Source organism: Triplophysa dalaica, chromosome 20 (genome assembly GCF_015846415.1).
Source record: "Triplophysa dalaica isolate WHDGS20190420 chromosome 20, ASM1584641v1, whole genome shotgun sequence".
Lineage (NCBI taxonomy): Eukaryota > Metazoa > Chordata > Actinopteri > Cypriniformes > Nemacheilidae > Triplophysa > Triplophysa dalaica.
Genome location: NC_079561.1, coordinates 16,381,576 through 16,403,521, shown reverse-complemented (window position 1 = coordinate 16,403,521; position 21,946 = coordinate 16,381,576). Strand labels below are relative to the sequence as shown.

At 41.5% G+C, this 21,946-nt stretch overlaps 3 protein-coding genes across 6 annotated transcripts; 2 read left to right on the top strand and 1 right to left on the bottom strand.

Moving 5' to 3' along the window:
* Positions 1 to 6,867: 6,867 nt before the first annotated feature.
* mul1b (mitochondrial E3 ubiquitin protein ligase 1b) lies at positions 6,868 to 9,259 on the top strand. 2 transcript variants are annotated; one of them, XM_056732528.1, is made up of 5 exons: positions 6,868 to 6,960; positions 7,606 to 7,755; positions 7,831 to 7,918; positions 8,046 to 8,166; positions 8,263 to 9,259. In XM_056732528.1, the coding sequence occupies exons 2-5, from the start codon at positions 7,636 to 7,638 to the stop codon at positions 8,990 to 8,992; spliced, it is 1,059 nt and encodes a 352-aa protein (XP_056588506.1). In that variant the 5' UTR covers positions 6,868 to 6,960; positions 7,606 to 7,635; the 3' UTR covers positions 8,993 to 9,259. The 2 variants fall into 2 exon arrangements, with proteins under 2 accessions (XP_056588506.1, XP_056588505.1); XM_056732527.1 differs by lacking the exon at positions 6,868 to 6,960 and having other exon boundaries at positions 6,967 to 7,755.
* Positions 8,491 to 20,395, bottom strand: LOC130408985 (uncharacterized). Of its 2 annotated transcripts, none has more exons than XR_008904810.1 (2): positions 19,979 to 20,395; positions 8,491 to 8,620 (listed from the first exon to the last, which is right to left on the bottom strand). XR_008904810.1 is itself a non-coding variant. In XM_056732537.1 (2 exons), exon 1 carries the CDS (start codon positions 16,300 to 16,302, stop codon positions 15,664 to 15,666), a length of 639 nt encoding a protein of 212 aa, XP_056588515.1. In that variant the 5' UTR covers positions 16,303 to 16,366; the 3' UTR covers positions 8,491 to 8,620; positions 15,623 to 15,663. The 2 variants fall into 2 exon arrangements, 1 of the variants encoding a protein (XP_056588515.1); XM_056732537.1 differs by lacking the exon at positions 19,979 to 20,395 and adding an exon at positions 15,623 to 16,366.
* camk2n1b (calcium/calmodulin-dependent protein kinase II inhibitor 1b) lies at positions 19,658 to 21,802 on the top strand. Of its 2 annotated transcripts, XM_056732541.1 has the most exons (3): positions 19,658 to 19,798; positions 19,884 to 20,070; positions 20,765 to 21,802. In XM_056732541.1, exons 2-3 carry the CDS (start codon positions 19,902 to 19,904, stop codon positions 20,833 to 20,835), a joined length of 240 nt encoding a protein of 79 aa, XP_056588519.1. In that variant the 5' UTR covers positions 19,658 to 19,798; positions 19,884 to 19,901; the 3' UTR covers positions 20,836 to 21,802. The 2 variants fall into 2 exon arrangements, with proteins under 2 accessions (XP_056588519.1, XP_056588518.1); XM_056732540.1 differs by having other exon boundaries at positions 19,664 to 20,070.
* The last annotated feature ends 144 nt before the right edge of the window (positions 21,803 to 21,946 follow it).

Here is a 21,946-nt window from a genome sequence, read left to right as displayed (position 1 = left end):
GGAAAAATAATTTTCTTAGAATTTAAATATACATCTATATTCTACATTTACACTTTCACATAATTTATTGAAAAAAATTCTCATTCAACAACAAAGCACTTTCTTAAGGGTTTAATGATATCAGAATGCAGAGGGAAAAAGCTTTTAATTCTAATTTCATACACACTGCAAATATACACAATAGCCTATATATAAATAATAACAAACATATGTACTCATTTCGTGACCAACATATGTACTCATTTCGTAACATTCTAAAATCTCAACAATTAAGTGAAAAAGAATCCAAGTAAAAGTAAGGAAAGTTTGTAGAACAAGAAGTCTTTAGTAGAACTTAACATTTTACTAGCAACAGTCATTAAAAAAGAAGAAGGAAAAAAAGGTGTCTTCAAGGAAGAGTCTTCTTACGGCCACCACCCATCCTCTCTGGTGCATATTTTAAATATTTGGACATGGTCTCCATTACTTTTGTACTGGTTGTGTTGTGTGCATTGACGACTGCATCTAAAGGGAAAAATCAAAACAGCCAAGATCAACAAAATTGCTATAAATGTATGGAAAAGCTTTTAAGGATGTCAAAGTTATTAGGATCACAATTGACCTTATGCACAGTAGCTTCCCTGTTTTCGATAAGCCAGCTCAGTCATTCTCGCACATTATACATCATATATGTCTGCTTCAATTCAAAAATCTTGACTCAAAAAAGTGTACTTAATAAAACATTGTGAATTATTTGGGTTTATTTGCCTTGTCGCGTTGCTCCAGGAAGAGTGCGTCCACAACATGAGTAATTCTGAATGGCACGTTAGTTCAAGTTCACTTGTGCATTCACGTCATTTTGTGCAGATATAATTTGTAATATTATGTTTATTTTGTATATAATCTGATTAATCTAATATAGGATGCGTTTCTTTGAGTTAAATAACGTGCTAGCAAAGTGCTCCAGTTTAACGGTAGGCCTATTCATTCAGCGCGTGCAACTCAACAAGCTGCAAAGCGATTAATAATAACGATGATTAATTTGAGATGGTCATATTACATAACATGAGAACACTTTTTATTAAATCATTGTGAATTCATTAGGTTTAGTTGCCGTTTGTGCGTTGTTCCAGGAAGAGCACGTCCGCAACAGTCACACATCTGACAAGCACACATCTGAGGCAGCGTTGGTGACACGTTGTTGTCGTTATATTTGATTATTAAATAATTAATTTAATTAATTGATCAATCACATCAAAACATTTTACAATCCTACTAACCATTGTCATTCATTTGATGAGGAACATTTGATGAGGATTTTCAGACCCTGTCATGCTGTTGGCCATATACCACTGCAGTAGCATATCGCAGTAACGTTACTATTATTTGCTCAGACAACTTGCAAAACAGTAAAACTAACATGAAAAAGAATCGAGATAATATTGTGAATCATATTTAACACATAAAATAAAATAAAGTCGATTGGATTGTTTTCCATATCGCCCATCTCTTTCATGCTCTTTCCTTTGGCCAGTCTCGCTTTCAATCTCGCGATATTACCGTGAATGGACAGTAATGACGACGACAAACGGAAAATTTAGCTTATGAGTTTTGTTAAGATGTATAAATATTATGCTCTCATTTGTATTTGTTTTTACCTGTTTCAGTTTTGTTATTTTTGTGACCCAGGTCATGTGACCCAATCAGTGACTGATTGAATCCAGGTGTTTGTTTAAATAAAGTGCGCCAGTCAGAGAGACTGAGTGTTGTGAAACAGAACCGTGAGTGTTGTCTGTGTACTCTGCACAACAGGTTATGGGCCCAGATAGCGAATAATTTGGGTATTAAGGCGCCGGGTAAAAGTCGCAACGAGTACTGTGTGTACCCGAGTTTAAGTTAGAGAGAAAAGTGACCTACAAACATGAGTAGAAGGACAAATGCAGCGGTGACAACGAGCCGCTGGTCAAGACTAGTCTTCGACGGAGATGAGAAGAATTATGAGTTATGGGAGACTAAATTTTTGGGTCACCTTTGTCTGCAGGGACTGAAAGAGACTATTTTACATGAGCCTTCTGATGATGAAGATGACACGGCGAAAAACGCCGAAGCCTATGCGGAGCTGATACAGTTCCTGGATGACAAGAGTCTGTCGCTGGTCATGAGAGAGGCAGCAGATGACGGACGTGCGGCGCTGGAGATTTTGCGTGGATATTATGCTGGCAAGGGGAAGCCCCGGGTAATAAGCCTGTACACAGAGCTAACTTCACTGCAAAAGACGGCAAGTGAGAGTGTAACGGAATATGTCATCAGAGCTGAGACTGCAATCACTGCTTTGAGAAATGCAGGTGAGAATCTGAGTGATGAACTTTTAACAGCAATGGTTTTGAAAGAACTTCCAGAAACATTTAAGCCATTTACTATCCATGTCACGCAGAGCGATGACAAAATGACTTTTCCCGAATTTAAAACAAAGCTTCGAAGTTATCAGGACATTGAAAATATGCGGACAACTGTGTCCGGGGACAATGTAATGAAAGAAAGAGCGCAGCTTGGAACGAAATCCACTTTTTCTGACTATGCTGAAAGTGCAGACATTGTTTGTTACAGGTGTGGCATAAAAGGCCATAAAGCAAGAACATGTCAGCGTAAACAGTGGTGCAATCAATGCAAAAGTACCACTCACCGTGATGCAACTTGCAGGCGGAGAAAGCAGCGGGATAACGCAAGAAAAGTGTCCGAGGAGACAGGAGACAAGGAGTATCTTTTTCGGGCAAGCGACGCTGAAATGTGGAGGCATGAGGATATGAGTAAAGGCCTAATTGTGGATGCAGGTGCAACTTCACACATCATCACGGACATCGCAAAGTTCCAGAGGTTTGACAGCAGTTTCCAGGCTGACACACACTGCGTGGAATTGGCTGATGGCACGAGGTGCAACGGAGTCGCAAAGAACAGAGGTGACTAAGAAACGCGCTGTACATGCCGACATATCCACAAGACATCTTCTCTGTGAAGGCGGCCACCTCGAACGGAGCAACAGTGATCTTCAAAGAAGAGAAAAACATTCTGTTACATAAAGACGGTACCGAATTCCCCATACATGTGCACAACAAACTGTACTATTTGCACACAATAGACAATGAATGTGTTGACCAATGTAAAAAATGTTATGACTTGCAGACATGTTATGAAATATTAGGTCATTGCAATTATGGGGATATAATTAAGATGGAGAATGTTGTTGATGGTATGGAAATTAAGAGTAGGGGAGAGAAACCTATCCCACGTTGTGAGATTTGCACGCAGGGAAAGTTTATTGAAACTAGAAATAGAAGGCCGGATGCCAGAGCCAAAGCTGCTCTAGAAATGGTACACACAGATTTAGCGGGACCTATAGACCCAGCGTCCAGAGACGGCCATAGATATGCATTATCTTTCACAGACGACTATTCTAGTGCGGTGTTTGTATATTTTTTGAGAAACAAGAGTGACACAACGACCGCCACAGAAAAATTCCTGGCAGATATGGCTCCATATGGGAAAGTTAAGTGTATCAGGTCTGACAATGGGACAGAGTTCACAGGTAGTGAGTACCAAGCATTGTTGAGTAGAAGTGTTATTAGACATGAAACCTCTGCACCATACTCTCCACACCAAAACGGCACTGCTGAACGAAACTGGAGAACCTTATTCGACATGGCTAGATGCATGTTAATAGAAAGTAGGTTACCAAAAGTACTGTGGACCTATGCAGTCCAGACAGCTGCTGTAGTAAGAAACAGATGTTTCAACACCAGAACTAAACAGACAGCATACTTCATGTTAACAGGCAGGAAACCAAACATTTCGAGGATGCAGAAGTTTGGATTAGCATGTTACGCTTACCAACATGACAAAGGAAAGCTGGACTCAAGGTGTGAAAAAGGTATTTTTGTGGGATATGACAGGAATAGTCTAGCATACATGATCTACTATCCAGATAGCAAGAAAATACAGAAATGTAGACTAGTTGAGTTTGTACCCGAAGTGAGAACGGAGGCAGACATGATAACAATTGATGACGATTATGATGATTTAGGGGTGAGGAGTAATCTTAGAGAATCAGGACAAGACCCTGAAGTTAATCTGCAAAGTTCTCAGGAACAGGTCACAGTAAAAGGGCCAGAAGTGTGCGAGAACCAAACACAAATAGAAGAAGATAAACCTGAACAGAGGAGAAATCCTGCCAGAGAGAGGAAAAGGCCAGGTTATTTAAGTGATTATGTTTATGGTTTTGAAGGTGATGTAGCAGACATTGATTACTGTTACAGACTTGTATGCAATGTACCCCAAACATACAAAGAAGCCGTAACATCAGTGAATGCAGATGAGTGGGTTAAGGCTATGGATGAAGAGATGAAATCATTAGAGGAAAGTGTAACTTTTACCCTGAGCAATCTACCTGAAGGTAAAGAATTAGTGGGGGGTAGATGGGTCTATGCAATCAAGAAGAATAATGATGGAACAGACAAGTACAAGGCAAGATATGTTGCCAAAGGTTACAGTCAGGAGAGAGGTGTGAACTTTGATGAGACTTTTTCTCCAACTGCCAGTATGACAAGTATCAGAGTGTTGATACAAAAAGCAGTACAGGAAGATTTGATTGTTCATCAGATGGATGTAAAGACTGCATATTTACATGCACCAATAGAGTGTGACATTTATATGAAACAGCCAGAGGGTTATGAAGTAAAATCTCAAGGTAATGGAAAACTGGTGTATAAACTGGAAAAATCACTGTATGGACTTAAACAGTCAGGCAGGAACTGGAACCGAATGTTGCATGAGTATTTATGTGAAATCAAGTTTGTTCAAAATCCAGCTGATCATTGCGTTTACACAAAGGTTACAGAAACTGAGAAAGTTTTCATTGTCATATGGGTTGATGACTTGATTATTGCTGCCAACAGTATGAATGTGCTTAATGGAGTTAAAGAGATGCTCAGTGCGAAATTTAAAATGAAGAACTTGGGTAAATTGACACATTTCCTAGGCATTGATTATAAGCAGGATTTCAATTGTATTAAAATGTCACAACACGAGTATATTGAGAAAATACTTGAAAGATTTGACATGAAAAATTGTAAGTCCAGAGCTACACCCTGCGAACAAAAACTAAATTACTTTGATACTGAGGAAATAGGTGATGTCAGGAAGTACAGGGAGGCAGTAGGTAGCTTGATCTACCTGGCAACATGTACAAGGCCAGACCTGAGTTTTGTAGTAAGTAAATTGTCACAGTATTTTTCGAGCCCAACCACAGAGCAGTGGAATACTGTAAAACATGTTTTGAGATATTTGAAAGGGACACAAACTAAAGAACTGTGCTACAGAAAAGGTGCTAATGAGAACTTGATGCATGCATACAGCGATGCAAATTGGGCAGCTGATGTAGCTGATAGACGAAGTACTACGGGTTACTGCATTAGCCTAAACAAAGATGGTCCATTGGTCTCATGGAAGACCAAAAGGCAACCTACAGTTGCACTGTCCACCTGTGAGGCTGAGTATATGGCATTGGCTGCGACTGTCCAGGAGTGTTTATACCTACAGCAATTGCTAGAAAACATTGATGGTCTGAGGTATGAATCTAGAGTCTATGAAGACAATCAGGGTGCCATAGCTTTAGCAAAAAATCCAGTGTATAGACAACGTTGTAAACATGTGGACATTAAGTACCATTTTGTGAGGTCTGTAATAGAGGAGGCAGAATTAGTCTGGAGTACTGTCCAACAGATGAGATGGTTGCAGATGTGCTAACAAAACCAGCAACGAAGCTTAAGTTAATGAAATTTAACTCCTTTATGTTTGATGTATGAACTTTGTATACTTGTCAAAATGATAAAATAGAAATGTGAGAGCAAGTGGGGGTGTTAAGATGTATAAATATTATGCTCTCATTTGTATTTGTTTTTACCCGTTTCAGTTTTGTTATTTTTGTGACCCAGGTCATGTGACCCAATCAGTGACTGATTGAATCCAGGTGTTTGTTTAAATAAAGTGCGCCAGTCAGAGAGACTGAGTGTTGTGAAACAGAACCGTGAGTGTTGTCTGTGTACTCTGCACAACAAGTTTAAGAACAGAGACCAGAGCGCAAAATAATCTCTGGGGAATGCGAAAGTTTTCTGAAGGAAGACATTTTTGGGGGGAACGCAAAATATTTGCAAAGGAACGCTATGTTCTTGGGGAGAACAAAAGATTTAAAATATTTTCGCTCCCTTTCCTATTTTTTCCGCCACCCTTATTCCCCAGTTACGTATTCACAATGTGACATAACATCGTACACAAAGAAAGACTTGCATATCAAAGTTATAGTAACTGTTGAGTTTAAGAAAACGGTTTTAGTATAAAAGGGTCCGCACACGCCAATGTCTCATTGCGACATCTCTGTACATGTTTTCATCAAACAGTGTGGCGCCATTTAGCATGCATGGATTTTTTTTATTTTAATTTGCGTTTGCAACAACAGTGCTTTGTTTTAGCGTGATAATTAGACAAAAATAATTTGGGGATTTTAGTAGGCAAGTCTAGGCAAGTCTAGTTTTGATGGAGGGACCCCCAAATTCATTATCTTAGACCTTATGACAAGTGACCGCCCCAACCCGCCCTTCGAAACCTGATACTGTTCCCCTTGTTTAGTTATAAAAAAAAGCGTCACAAATGAGTAAAATCCAAATCCTCCTTCTGACTCAATCTTTAAGCCCTGTGGTTTTTAATCAGTTATCCCTGACGTTTTTTCTTATAACCCCGGTAACTTTCTCGACTGTCAGGAAGATTCCTTAAATAGTGTGAACATCAGAGCCCTCTTGCGGCCACGAATTTGCTCCTCCAAGAAAATTGGTTCGACAGCGTCAGCGGCAGGGGACGAGCTGTCAAATCACGGGACTTTTATTTTGAAGGCACTTTTACAGCGCATTGGATACCAACACAGCTGAAGTGGAGGTAGGGTAAACTTACCTTTATTTGTGCTTCATGAATGTTCAGTTTATAAAATGATTTTTATGCTCGTGTGTTACGTAACCTATCACTTTTATTACTTTCTTTAATATTGAGAGGAAAGAATTTGCGCAAATCCCAGACAAGACACATGCTAGCCACACATGCTAATATGTAGTTGTTTTGACGTTGCCAATAAGTTAAATTGAAGAACAAAGATAAATTGAAGCCTTATATTGTATTATTTCTGTTTTCATACAAAAAACTATTAAAGTAGTATTTTGCTTGTGTTGACATTTTGTAATTCGTAATCATTGAAGTGTGTTTTTTTCCCCTTAAAACTTGGAAGAAAAGAAAGTTCATGTTCACTTTTCTCAGCAAGCCCCAACAGAAACCATCAAAGAAATTGGATTTATTGGATATTATGGGAATTGTGTAGGGTTTAATGGAAACTATAATGGTATTTGTGGCTCTGTACTGGTAATGTGTTTGGTTCTGTTGGTAGAACATCTATTGGTCATCTGGTGAATTGAACCATTAGGACACTATTAAATCCAATATGAATAAGACCCAAAACACACTTCATAAATAAATCTATAGTTTTAATGGTAAACAACTGATTTTTTATTACAATTGTAAATTGGATTTTAGATTTATTCTCCAGATTGGGTAGATTCAAGGATGGAGGCCAATGGCAGACCCTCAACAACACAGATCATGATGCTGGCTACTAGTTCAGCTCTGACTGCCATTTTATACACAATATACAGAAGGAAATCAAACCATGTTGTTAGACTGAGGGTAAGAAAACAATCCAATGAATCATGAAGTTTAACTTAAACTGTAACCAGAGGTAAAACATGTTCTGCTTATCAGGAAGCCAAAAAGATGAGCTTAAATCCAGATCTGAAAACAATCCTCAATGAAGCTCCTGGAAAGTGTGTTCCTTATGCTGTTATTGAAGGTATGACTTACAAACATAGACTGTAGAAGTAACTGAAGAAATATCTTTAATATATATATAGTATTTGGTGTGTTTGGGATATTATTTGTCCTTTTTTTGCATAAAATGTTAATTTATTTGTCTTTAGGTGTGGTGCGGTCTGTCAAAGAGACCTTAAACAGCCAGTTCGTGGACAACTGCAAAGGCGTCATCGAGAGGTTGACCTTGAAAGAGAAGAAGATGGTGTGGAATCGCACAACACATCTCTGGTATATCTTCTCAATGTCCATCACATATATACACATATATACCAGGCATTATTTTAATATATTTTTTTTATTTCACTGTACCAACACATCTTTCAGGAATGATTGTGAGAAGGTCATCCACCAACGCACTAACACTGTGCCCTTTGACCTCACCCCACACGATGACACTGTTTCTGCGACCGTTCGTGTGGTCCGTCCTCTCGATGCGGCCGAATTGGATCTGGAGACCACCTATGAGAACTTCCATCCTTCCACGCAGTCTCTGACCAACGTCATCGGGCACTTTATAAGCGGCGAGCGCCCACAGGGCATCAAGGAGACGGAGGAGATGTTGCGCCTGGGTGCCAGCATGACAGGTGTGGGGGAGCTTGTGCTAGAAAACAACCTGGTACGTCTTCAACCTCCCAAGCAGGGCTTGCGTTATTTCCTCAGCCGTCTGGACTACAATGAGCTCCTGAACAAACAAGAGAGACAATTAAGGCTCTGGAGGGTCTTGACGGTGCTGTTCGGATTGGCCGCCTGTGCAACATTATTCTACATGCTGTGGCGGCAGTACGTGCTCCGCAGGGATCGAAGAAAAGAGCGCAGCCTGCTGGATGAGTTCAGGAAGTGGAAGAACAGACGTTTACAAGAGCTCAATCTGGCCGAGGAAGAAATCTCACCCAACACGTGCACCATATGTCTGAGTAATGAACGATCGTGCGTGTTTCTAGAGTGTGGTCATGTGTGTACCTGTGAGCAGTGCTATAGGGCCCTGCCAGAACCTAAGAAATGCCCCATATGTAGGGCCAAAATAGACAGGATTGTTCCTCTGTATAATAGCTAGGGGCCTTATTATAAACATAGTGTGCGTGGAAATTAGTAAAAGGGCATTTTATTGTGTGCTGGCACTGTACTTCCATTTCACAAAAACTGAATCTGTGATAATTCAGTGAGCACTAAAAACAAGTTGGTTTTCATATTTCAGTTTCTTAACAGAGGTTGCTTTGCTGTTGTTATTTTGGATATATAATCATCATTTGTGCCTTTGTAACCTCAAATTTATTGCACTTTGGTCTATTTTATGAAAATCAATAAAATGGAAGCAATTTTATTTTGTGGTTTAATATTATTGTACAATCAACATTACGGTGGCTTTAAAATGATTAAACAGCATCAGATGGTCTGCAGTGGGTTTGTTCTTAGATATGATTATTTATTCAGTGTAAAAGGGTCATGTGGCCATGTTGGCTTGGTAGGTGGGGGTACTTGTCAGTACAATTTCTGTGGAACCTAATGATCCAAATATGGTAAGATGCGTTACATCTACGTCACACGCTCACAGTATTCGACCAATCACTGCGCACTGGTTAACTGGCCAATCAGAGCACACCTCGTTTTCCAGAGCAATGAGCTTTGTAAAAAATCTGCGCCTTTCGGATGGTGGGTCAAAGAGGCGATGCACGTGCAAACATGCACGGTATGTGGAAAATACTAGGGGTGTAACGATATTTCGCGATACAAAAATGTTACGATGTGCATCGTGGCTAGATGAGGATATTTTACGATATGTTTATTTCTATTCGTTGAGCAGTCAAGATGCTACCTACTCTGTGCCAGTGAGTCACGTGTGCTTATCTCACATACAGTGGGGAAAATAAATATTTGACACGTCAGCATTTTTATCAGTAAGGGGATTTCTAAGTGGGCTATTGACAAAATTTCCACCAGATGTAACCATCAAGCCAAATATTGAATTCATACAAAGAAATCAGAACATTTACATATACAAGATCAGTCATAATAAATAAAGTGTAATGACACAGGGAATAAGTATTAAACACATGAAGGTACACAAGGTGCAAAATGGTATAGAAAGCCAGTAGATCACCTGAAATCTGTCAGTATTGAGAGAGAAACCCTGCCCCCTATCAGTCCTAATTGATATCAGTTGCCTTAGTCCTAATTGATGGCATACAAAGGCTTCTCATTACCTAGGAGGCACACAGGAAAGACTTCATGATGGGTAAAAGCAAAGAACTCTCTGTAGATCTTCGTAATCTTACCGTTGAAAAGCATTTTGATGGGAATGGTTATAGGCGCATTTCCAGAATGCTGAATGTTCCTGTGAGCACTGTGGGGCCATTATCCGGAAATGGAAAGAGCATCAGTTCACCATAAACCGTCCATGATCAGGTGCTCCACGTAAGATCCTTGTCCGAGTAGTCCAAAGAATAATTAGGAGAGTTCTCCAAGAGCCAAGAACCACTTGGGCAGAACTTCAGGAAGACCTTGCATCAACAGGTACTGTTGTTTCAAAGAAAACTATAAGCAATGCACTGAACCGCCATGGCATCCATGCACGCTCACCATGCAAGACTCCATTGCTGAACAAAAAGCATGTTTATGCTCGGTTAAAGTTTGTGAAAGAGCATTTGGAGAAGCCTGTGGATTATTGGGAGACTATAGTATGGTCAGATGAAAGCAAAATTTAACTTTTTGGCAGTCATTCTACACACCATGTTTGGAGAAGAAATGGCACTGCCCACCACTCAACTCAACTTTATTTATATAGCGCTTTTTACAATTTTCATTGTTACAAAGCAGCTGTACATGAGACACATTGAATACAAGAAAAACAACTAAAGGCATATACCTTTTAAAACAAGAAAAAGGTGAAAACAACAAAAGACAGCCATACAAATGCTCCACGCACACAATATGCATACATACTTACACACATTGACATAGACGCACACACGCAAACACACTCGCACACACGCACAGTGAAAGCACACATAGGAGAGAGAACCACAGGTCAAATATTCAACGGACTATAAATTCTTATATGCAATATTAATTATGTCTAAATTCTAAAGCAGCCCCCGGCCAGGCAAATAGTGTAAAACAATATGCAAGCGGTGGCGAGGAACCCAAAACTCCAATCGAGAAAAAAAAACTCAGGAGAACCCAGGCCCAACCAGGGGATTCCAGTTCCCCTCTGGCAAAAGCTGCTGTCTCTGCAAAAACTCAACAGTGCTTGCACAACAAGGCTAAATTACAAATAAATAAACTTACGAATAAGGTAAATTATAGATTTAAGATTATCATTAACAATCTAATAGCATTTGTTGTAGAAAAATTGTGTCAAGTTGCCGCGTCCTTTATCCAGCTCTATCATCTCAGCTCTTGTCAGGTCATCGCTTCCCATTCTCAGCTCTGCCATCAGGTCTGGGCATGAACTGCATACTGCGGTAACCTTGAAACAAAAAGACAAGACTGGCTGAGAGTAGAGTACTGTTCTGCACTCTTTGATGCAACAAGTACATCATTTGTTCTTGGATGTGTTCCTGGTTCCGGTTGATCTAAATAAGCAGCCTAAATCCTCTGAGGATTAATATCATGGAAGTGTACTGTATGTAAGATTAAAAAGATGCGTCTTTAGTCTAGATTTAAACTGACAGAGTGTGTCTGCCTCCCGGACAGTGCAGGGAAGAATATTCCAAAGTTTAGGCGCTAGATAAGAAAAGGACCTACCACCTGCACTTGATTTTGAAATTCTAGGTATTACTAACTGACAGGACGCCTGAGAACATAATGCACGTGGAGGATTGTAATACAATAGAAGTTCATTTAAATACTGCGGCGCAAGACAATGTAGGGCTTTATAGGTAATAAGCAAGATCTTAAAGTTAATGCGATGCTTTATAGGTAACCAGTGCAAGGTTGACAGAACCAGAGTTATATCCTCATACCTTTTTGTACGTGTAAGAACTCGAGCTGCCGCGTTTTGAACCAGTTGCAGTTTTTGTAATAGGCCTGCAGGGCAACCACCTAAAAGTCCATTACAGTAATCTAGTCTTGATGTCATGAATGCATGAATTAATTTCTCTGCATCTGACAATGACAGCATATGACGTAGTTTAGATATATTCTTAAAATGAATTTTTTTTTCAGTTTTACAGGTGTTGGCGACATGGCTCTCAAATGACAGATTACTATAATGCAACACTAAGGTCTAGCAGGACCAATAACGAAATACAGCCACGGTCAGACGCTAAAAGCAGATCATTTGTAACTCTGATCAAAGCAGTCTCTGTACTGTGACATGCTCGAAATCCAGACTGGAATTCTTCATTAATGTCATTTCTTTGGAGGAAGAAGCATAATTGACTTGAAACTACTTTTTCCAGAACTTTAGATATGAAAAGTAGATTCGATATAGGCCTGTAATTCCCTAGTTCTCCAGGGTCGAGTTTTTTTTTTTTTGACAAGGGGCCTTATAACAGCCACCTTAAATGCTTTAGGCAATGTCCTAATGTCAGAGATGAGCTAATAATACTAAGAGGATGATCTATAATTTCCGGGAGCATTTCTTTCAGTAGTATAGGGTCTAGCACACATGTTGTTGATATGGATGATCTTATGATTTTAGAGAGTTATCTACTGTAGAAAATAATTGCAATTTCTCCTTAGGGGTGCTGTAGTTAGTTTGTTCAGCGGGTTTCACTTCTGGTTGCATTGTTATAATTTTTTCTCTAATGTCTTGGATTTTACTAGTGAAGTAGTTCATAAATTCATCACTGTTATGCTGATAATCAGAATCTGAAGTCGCTGACGACTTATTTTTTGTTAATTTAGACACGGTGTTAAATAAAAACCTAGGGTTGTGATGGTTCACCACCCCAAGAACACCATACCAACAGTTAAGTTTGGGGGTGGAAGCATCATGGTTTGGTGCTGCTTTTCAGAAAGGGGTACTGGCAGACTTCATATTATTGACGGCAGGATAAATGGAGAAATGTACTGGGACATTCTGGATAAAAATCTACCAGAAAGCTGTAAATGAAAAGCGGGTGGACATTTCAGCAAGACAATGATCCCAAACACAAGGCCAAGGACACAATGAAGTGGTTTCAAAGAAAGAAAATCAAGCTGCTTGAATGGCCCAGTCAATCACCTGACCTAAATCCCATAGAAAATCTATGGAGAGAACTGAAGATCAAAGTTCATAAAAGAGGCCGCAGGAACCTTCAAGATTTAAAGACCATTTGTGTGGAAGAATGGGCCAGAATCACTCCGGAGCAATGCAGACGACTGGTCTCTCCATACAAGAGGCATCTAGAAGCTGTAATCACCAACAAAGGCTTTTCTACAAAGTATTAAATAAAGTGTGTTCAATACTTATTCCCTGTGTCATTTCAATTTATTTATTATGACTGATCTTGTATACTTAAATGTTCTGATTTCTTTGTATGAATTCAATATTTGGCTTGATGGCTACATTTGGTGGAAATTTTGTGTCAATAGCCCACTTAGAAATCCCCGTACTGATAAAAATGCTGATGTGTTAAATAGTTATTTCCCCGTTGTATGGGATAGAGAGAGAAGTCTCTGGAAGAAGAGGAAGCACAAGACACAATCTGTCTCTTCACATGCTTTAAAGAGGGTTTTACTTTCCTTCAAAATCGCCGGTAAAACAGCGAACTTGAAGCGTGATGTAGGCGATCACCACGAAACTCATTACAAAGTCAGGCACAAACGTGTTCATATGCCAATGTTAATTTATCCGCTACCGTGAGCTGCTGCATAACGTGATATTCAACATATAGTAAGCCAAAAGACACATGACATGCTATAAAAAAGTTTGTGGCTTGCATAATTGAAGAAGTGTAATACAGTTTATATAATTTGCCTTTTTGAAAGATTAGATATTTCTCATTAATTACCGTCTCAAGCAAAGACTGTGCAAAGACGTTAGCCAATGACGTTTGAGTGTGAGCTCTATCAGAGCGTTTCATTGGTTAAACGTACTGAATAAATACGCCCTTCACGAACGAGTCAATTGAGTCAAATTGAGACTGAATGAACGAGGACGTGTCGATCATGGTCTAATATTCTCTGTGTTGCGACAATGCAATCCAGTAGTTACTGAACTTCTCTGAAAAATAAAGGTAATGACCTGGTTTAATTTAATTCTAAGGTAAAGTAACTTCGGCGTCGCTTAGCAAACCCGTTTCCTGCTTCATGCCCTCCTTTTTTAAAAGAACCACGGCGATGTTTATTCATGTTGTCTGCCGTTTTTTTGTCTCGACTTGGCCTTGCTGCATCGTATTTTCTCTTTTTTGACGACAAAGATTGATGCTCTGTCGGCTCTTGTGCAGAGTATGTGTGGTCCGCCATTAGCGCAAATTTCACTTCTTTCTGCAACAAAGAACCGTTTCTATTTCTAATAAAAAACACGACAAGAAAATGTTATTATTGTTCTTTCTCTACTTCTGCTAATCATTCTATGTAGTGGCTTTGCAAAATGCCTTTGCAAAACACAGCCGAAGAAGAAGAACATAGTCCCGAGCATCCTTCCTTTTACGAAACGCGCTCAGTTTGTCCGTGTAGTGCTACTATAGAAACATGGCTGTGCAATTTCATAAATTACATGTAAGGGTGTGCCCGCGGTGTATATACATAAAATGGCTCATTGTAAGGTAATATAAACATTTCGGTTCATTTTGTAAGGTATTTCTTCACCACTCACAACATAGTTTTGTATTATATATTACATTTTGGTCAATAAATCCTTCAAAATGCTACACACTGTACCTTTAATTCAGATAGATTTTAGTAGACCAATGTAATGTAGATTTCGTTGACTAAAAGTTGACTATGATTAAATGGGATGACTTAAACTAAATTGCATTTTAGTAAAAAGACTAAAACTAAATCAAAGTTTGCTGTCAAAATTGACACTGATCTTAATTCTAATTTCAGTTAAGCCTTAAAATGTTAAAATTCTTTATTAAATTGTATGTACAACAAAAAAGTTAGTAAATTGTTAATATTTTGAAAATAAATGTTATTTGTATTTCAGTTTCATTTTTTTATTTTGTGCAAAATATCGAGATGTGTATCGTTTCGTGAACCCAGCATTGAAATATGTATCGAATCGTTAGCTGAGTGTATCGTTACACCCCTTGAAAATACTGCATTTTTTAACCTGGAATCGTGTAGACACTTTGCATTACATCTAAAACAAACAATAATATTTATTTTAGCCGTGTCATATGACCCCTTTAAGTGTTTACTTAAAATAAGAAATGTTCATTTAAGCAGAATTGCTAGATGTATTGTGGCCATTTCAGTCCAGTGTCTGTTGAATTTTAATATAAAAATCAAACCCCAGGAGTGACAGTCGTCCACCAGCAAAGTGAAAGACTGACAGCATGAAGACAGATGGACACTGTGCAAAATCGAGGTTATCACATACATTTTGTTTTACTTTTCATAAATACATGTACAAATATTACTGTTGTATAGCTTCAAAGTGAATATAAACTTGTTTTTTTTTAGGTCTGGAAAAAATACAGAGCATCTAAATTCTGTAAATAAATACAAATAGAAACATTTTAATAAAACATTTGGGATAACTATAGTAGTTCACAGAATCAATCAAAAACGATAATTTTACCTAAACACATACCTATAAATAGTCCATCCATCCATCCATCCATTTTCTTCCGCTTATCTGGGGCCGGGTTGCGGGGGCAGCAGTCTAAGCAGGGATGCCCAGACTTTCCTCTCCCTAGACACTTCCTCCAGCTCTTCCGGGGGGACACCGAGGCGTTCCAAGGCCAGCCGGGAGACATAGTCCTTCCCGGGAAGGTGTCCAGGGGGCATCCGGAAAAGATGCCCGAGCCACCTCAGCTGGCCCCCCTCGATGTGGAGGAGCAGCGGATCTACTCTGAGCTCCTCCCGAGTGACCGAGCTTCTCACCCGATCTCTAAGGGATCGCCCGGCCACCCTGCGGAGCAAGCTCATTTCGGCCGCCTGTATCTGGGACCTTGTCCTTTCGGTCATGACCCACAGCTCATGACCATAGGTGAGAGTAGGAACGTAGATTGACCGGTAAATCGAGAGCTTCGCCTTGCGGCTCAGCTCCTTCTTCATCACGACAGACCGGTACAACGACCGCATTACTGCAGAAGCTGCACCGATCCGTATGTCAATCTCCCGTTCCATCCTTCCCTCACTCGTGAACAAGATCCCCAGATACTTGAACTCCTCCATTTGAGGCTGGAACTCTCCACCTACCTGAAGTGAGCAAGCCACCCTTTTCCGACTGAGAACCATGGCCTCAGATTTGGAGGTGCTGATTCTCATCCCAGCCGCTTCACACTCGGCTGCTAACCGTCCCAGTGCATGCTGAAGGTCCTGGTCTGATGGGGCCAGCATGATGACATCATCCGCAAAGAGCAGAGATGAAATCGTGTGGTCCCCAAACCCGACGCCCTCCGGCCCCTGGCTGCGCCTAGAAATTCTGTCCATAAAAATTATGAACAGAACCGGCGACAAAGGGCAGCCCTGCCGGAGTCCAACATGAACCGGGAACAAGTCTGACTTACTGCCGGCAATGCGAACCAAGCTCCTGCTCCGGTCGTACAGGAACCGGATAGCCCTTAGCAAAGGGTCCCGAATCCCATACTCCCGGCCAGATGCCGCGAGGGACACGGTCGAATGCCTTCTCCAAATCCACAAAACACATGTGGACTGGTTGGGCAAACTCCCATGAACCCTCCAGCACCCTGGAGAGGGTATAGAGCTGGTCCAGTGTTCCACGACCGGGACGGAAACCACACTGTTCCTCCTGAATCCGAGGTTCTACCATCGGCCGGATTCTCCTCTCCAGTCACCTGACATAGACTTTCCCGGGGAGGCTGAGAAGTGTGATCCCCGATAGTTGGAGCACACCCTCCGGTCCCCCTTCTTAAAAAGAGGGACCACCACCCCGGTCTGCCAGTCCAAGGGCACTGTCCCCGACCGCCACGCGATGCTGCAGAGGCGTGTCAGCCAAGACAGCCCCACAACATCCAGAGACATGAGGTACTCAGGGCGGATCTCATCCACCCCCAGTGCCCTGCCACCGAGGAGTTTCTTGACTACCTCGGTGATTTCAGCCTGAGTGATGGGCGAGTCCGCCTCCGAGCCCTCGGCCTCTGCTTCCTCAATGGAAGACGTGACGGCGGGATTGAGGAGATCCTCGAAGTATTCCTTCCACCGCCCGATGATATCCCCGGTCGAGGTCAACAGCTGCCCCCCTCCACTGTATACAGCGTTGGTAGGGTACTGCTTCCCCCTCCTGAGGTGCCGGACAGTTTGCCAGAATCTCTTCGAGGCCGACCGATAGTCCTTCTCCATGGCCTCACCGAACTCCTCCCAGGCCCGAGTTTTTGCCTCCCCAACCACCCGGGCTGGAGTCCGCTTGGCCTGTCGGTACCTGTCAGCTGCCTCGGGAGTCCCACAAGCCAGCCAGGCCCAATAGGACTCCTTCTTCAGCTTGACGGCATCCCTTACTTCCGGTGTCCACCACCGGGTTCGGGGATTGCCGCCTCGACAGGCACCTGAGACCTTACAGCCACAGCTCCGAGTGGTTACGTTGACAATGGAGGTGGAAAACATGGTCCACTCGGACTAAATATCTCCAGACTCCCTCGGGATCTGGTCGTAGCTCTGCCGGAGTTGAAGATCTCTCTGACAGGCGATTCGGCCAAACGTTCCCAACAGACCCTCACAGTACATTTGGGTCTGCCGAGTCTGTCCAGCTTCCACCCCCGCCATCGGATCCAACTCACCACCAGGTGGTGATCGGTTGACAGCTCCGCCCCTCTCTTCACCCGAGTGTCCAAGACATACGGCCGTAGGTCAGATAAACCACCACAAAGTCGATCGTCGACCTCCGGCCAAGGGTGTCCTGGTGCCATGTGCACTGATGGACACCCTTATGCTTGAACATGGTGTTCGTTATGGCCAAACTGTAACTAGAACAGAAGTCCAATAACAGAACACCACTCGGGTACAGATCAGGGGGGCCGTTCCTCCCAATCACGCCCCTCCAGTTGTCACTGTCGTTGCCCACGTGGGCGTTGAAGTCCCCCAGCAGAACGACGGAGTCCCCAGTCGGGGCGCTTTCCAGCACCCCTCCCAGAGTCTCCAAGAAGGCCGGGTACTCTACAGTGCCATTTGGCCCATAGGCGCAAACGACAGTGAGAGACCTATCCCCGACCCGAAGGCGCAGGGAAGCGACCCTCTCGGTCACCGGGGTAAACTCCAACACATGGCGGCTGAGCTGGGGGGCTATAAGCAAACCCACACCAGCCCGCCGCCTCTCACCCTGGGCAACTCCAGAGTGGTGAAGAGTCCATCCTCCCTCGAGGAGTGTGGTTCCAGAGCCCAAGCTGTGCCTAGAGGTGATCCCGACTATCTTTAGTCGGAATCTCTGAACCTCACGCACAATCTCCGGCTCCTTCCCCATCAGAGAGGTGACGTTCCATGTCCCTAGAGCTAGATTCTGCGTCCAGGGATCGGGTTGTCGAGGCCCCCGCCTTCGACTACCACCCGATCCACTTTGCACCGGCCCCTTACGGTCCCTCCTGTAGCTGGTGGGTCCATGGGAGGGTGGCCCCACATCACTCCTTCCGGCTGAGCCCGGCCGGACCCCATGGGGGACGGCCGACCACCAGGCGCTGGCATACGAGCCCCGGGCCTGGCTCCAGGGTGGGGCTTAGGCTGCGCCATGCCGGGCGACGTCACGGTCCTCGAATTTGTCGTCATCATAAGGGTTTTTTTAACCGCTCTTGGTCTGACCCGTCGCCTAGGACCTGTTTGCCTTGGGAGACCCTACCAGGGGCATATAGCCCCAGACAACATAGCTCCTAGGGTCATACGGGTACTCAAACCCCTCCACCACGATAAGGTGGCAGTTCAAGGAGAGGCCTATAAATAGTAAATTCAGAAAAACTGAAAATATTTTGAAATGGGCTGCTTTTGCATTACTTGTGCACAAATGCTAATTTCTGACCTGACCAGAAGATGGCAGTAAATGCATGTCTATTTACCATCACAGCTTAGTTTTATAAGGGTACGAAGCCGTTACTCGGTGCTCAGACCCAATCTAGTTGTATAAATTATAAATATGATCTAAATAACGCTAAATTATGAAATGTACATAGATGACATACTAAGAATAGTAACACTATGATGTAGAGCTTTTAAGATATGCTATAAACCCCTAACAGCACAAATAAAACTAAAAACATCAGATTGTGAAACGAATAAGTCCCATACAATAATAACAGGCAGCAGTTGAAAATAACTATTTATTCATTTAGCAGAAGCTTTTATTTAAGCCATGCTCCGAAGCGATTTACTCCTTGCTTAGCCACGCCCGCCGTTTTTTGGATGTTTTGTTTAAGGGCATAAGATTGTTAATGAATCACATCATTAGTTATTTAAATTATACTTTTGAGTTTGTCGCCCAGAGTTTCAAACACACCACCCATTTGCAAATGTTTAGGGAAGTTTAGGTGTCTTCCTCAAAGCATCAACCAACCCTTCTGGGGTTCGAACCTGTATGCTTTTAACCCATATCTTTAACTACTACGCCACAACACCCGATGTTTAAGACAACAAAAGTGACAGGGGTGGATAGGAGGGGGAGCTTGTGGATGCACCATTCTGAGTGACGTCTGTGCCAGAGATCGGACTGTGTTTTTGCATTGCGCTCTTGTTTTGCATGTGCATCAGTTTTTCCTTGGCGTTTTGTGTCCGTCCATCCTTCGTTTGCAAAGACGACTGGAAAAGTGAAAGTGACTTCATATAGGTAAAAAAAACCTGCATTGGATCGTGGCTGTTTTGTTACGGGTCCGATCCCCCTTGTTCCGTTATCGATTGTTTTTACTATACAGTTATCGATTATCGCGGTCATGTCGGAGGTGTTGCCTTATGATGACAACATCACCCATTATGGTGACAATGGAGACGAGGAAGAAATATCACTCACCTGTCGTCTGCAGAACAACACCAACAACTTCTATGGGTCCACGCCGAACAAACGACCTCCAAAACTCGGACAGATCGGACGGAGTAAGAGAGGTGAGACTGTTATTCATTTATATATATACAATGACGCATTGTCGCAAACGTTAAATATCATATAAACCGTGTTTATTAAACGATTTATATCAAAATCATTTCATATACAAAGTAACCATTATTAATTGCACTCACTGATGCTTTGTTTCAAGCATTTGTCAGTTATAAGAAAGTGATGCCTTTAAATATGCAAATGTAGCATCACGTGATGATGTCACTCTGATGCGTTTGCACTTACTTGCCTGCACGTTGTCATATAATAGTATTGCTGTGCTGTAGTTAAGAGAAGATCACAGATAACATGGACACCGACTTTGACTTTTATTTATAGCCAAGTTTACACCAAAACTAAAAGTTATGTCAATATATTACATGTCATTCAAAACACATATGACTTTCCTCTTTGGAACACAAATTGAGATCACATTGGTTTGTCATTTTATGGCAAAAGTTTGTGTTTTCTGTTCCATTAAAAATCTAAAATGCAAAATTATAATAATTGACGTACAATAAAATACTGTTTTAAAGATGATGTAACATTATGCTTATCATGTCATGTCACTATACAAATCATTTTATCAATATGCATTGCCCGATTAACCATTTTCAGTATCAAAACCATGGTTTTGTCAATTCTTCATCGACAGTGGTCGTTCATTCAAATATTTTATTTCTCAATTTGTCTTCTTTGCAGTTGTCATAGAAGACGACCAAATTGATGATGTCCTGAATAACACAGCAGAAAAGTCTTCAGCGGGTGTGTAATGCTAATGGACCTTGGTAAAGCGGCTAAAATGTGTTACATGCGTTCTGCATCAGATGCACTTTGAGGTTCCACTTAGGATGGGTTGGATTTCACAGTGTGGCAGTGGGTGAGGAGAGGTCCTGCTGCAGTCGTCCAGATGGAGGATGTTTTCTCTCTTTAAGGGCATGTTTTCTATCCCTCTTATAAAGTGAGAGCTTACACTGGACATACAAGTCCTAGCGTGTGTTGTATAATACATGTGGAATTGGTCTGTGGTGGTCAAGGTTCCGTTTATGTTGTCAGAGGAATGCATTGATATCAAAAGGGCAAATTTTTGTTCTTTATTTTGCCATGAGACCAAGCGGTTTCTCTGTATCTTTTGTGCACAATGAAACGTTTCACTTTAAGCATCCTAATTGTGATCTCTTGGATATGTTTTTTGTTTGCTCTTTGCATAAAGATGATGGACCGAGCAAAGTTTTTTTATAGTGAGAGAGGAAAGACCTACTTTTTAAAACCAGTTTTTCATGTTGCATATCGTAGTTTTTAATATGGCTGCCTGCATTAGCCTGAAGTAAAAAGCTTATTTTTTATATCAAGGAGCTAGTTTATGTCAGAGAAATAAAAACTGTTTATCTATATTCGTAGCACTTTTAAATGTGGTTGTCTCTGCTTTAAGCTGGACAGGTTTGTGCCAAATAGAGCAAAAAGATGCCAGTCAACTAGTGTCACCCAAGTAATGTGAATTTTTTCAGGCCTGCCTCTTATACTGTATGTGTTTCAGGGCTTTTCTAATGGCTTTGCATGAGAATAGCACAAACGCCTCCTACTGTGGCAGTGAAACTGATATATTAATATATCATTTCTTATTTTGATTGACGGACCTTAGACTTTTGAATGTTGTCTATGTTGCACTTCCCTATACTGTTACAGGGCTACATCTGCAATGAAATGTATCACCAATAAAATGTGATTGTATAACATGAAGCGCCTCTGATTTTAGTCTTGATTTTCATATTATTTTATCAAATATGATCACTTTATTTTATTACAATAAAATCAACAAATTGTTTAAAAAAAAAAACGTAATTAAAACATAAATCAAAGCATAACATAACACATTGAATATAA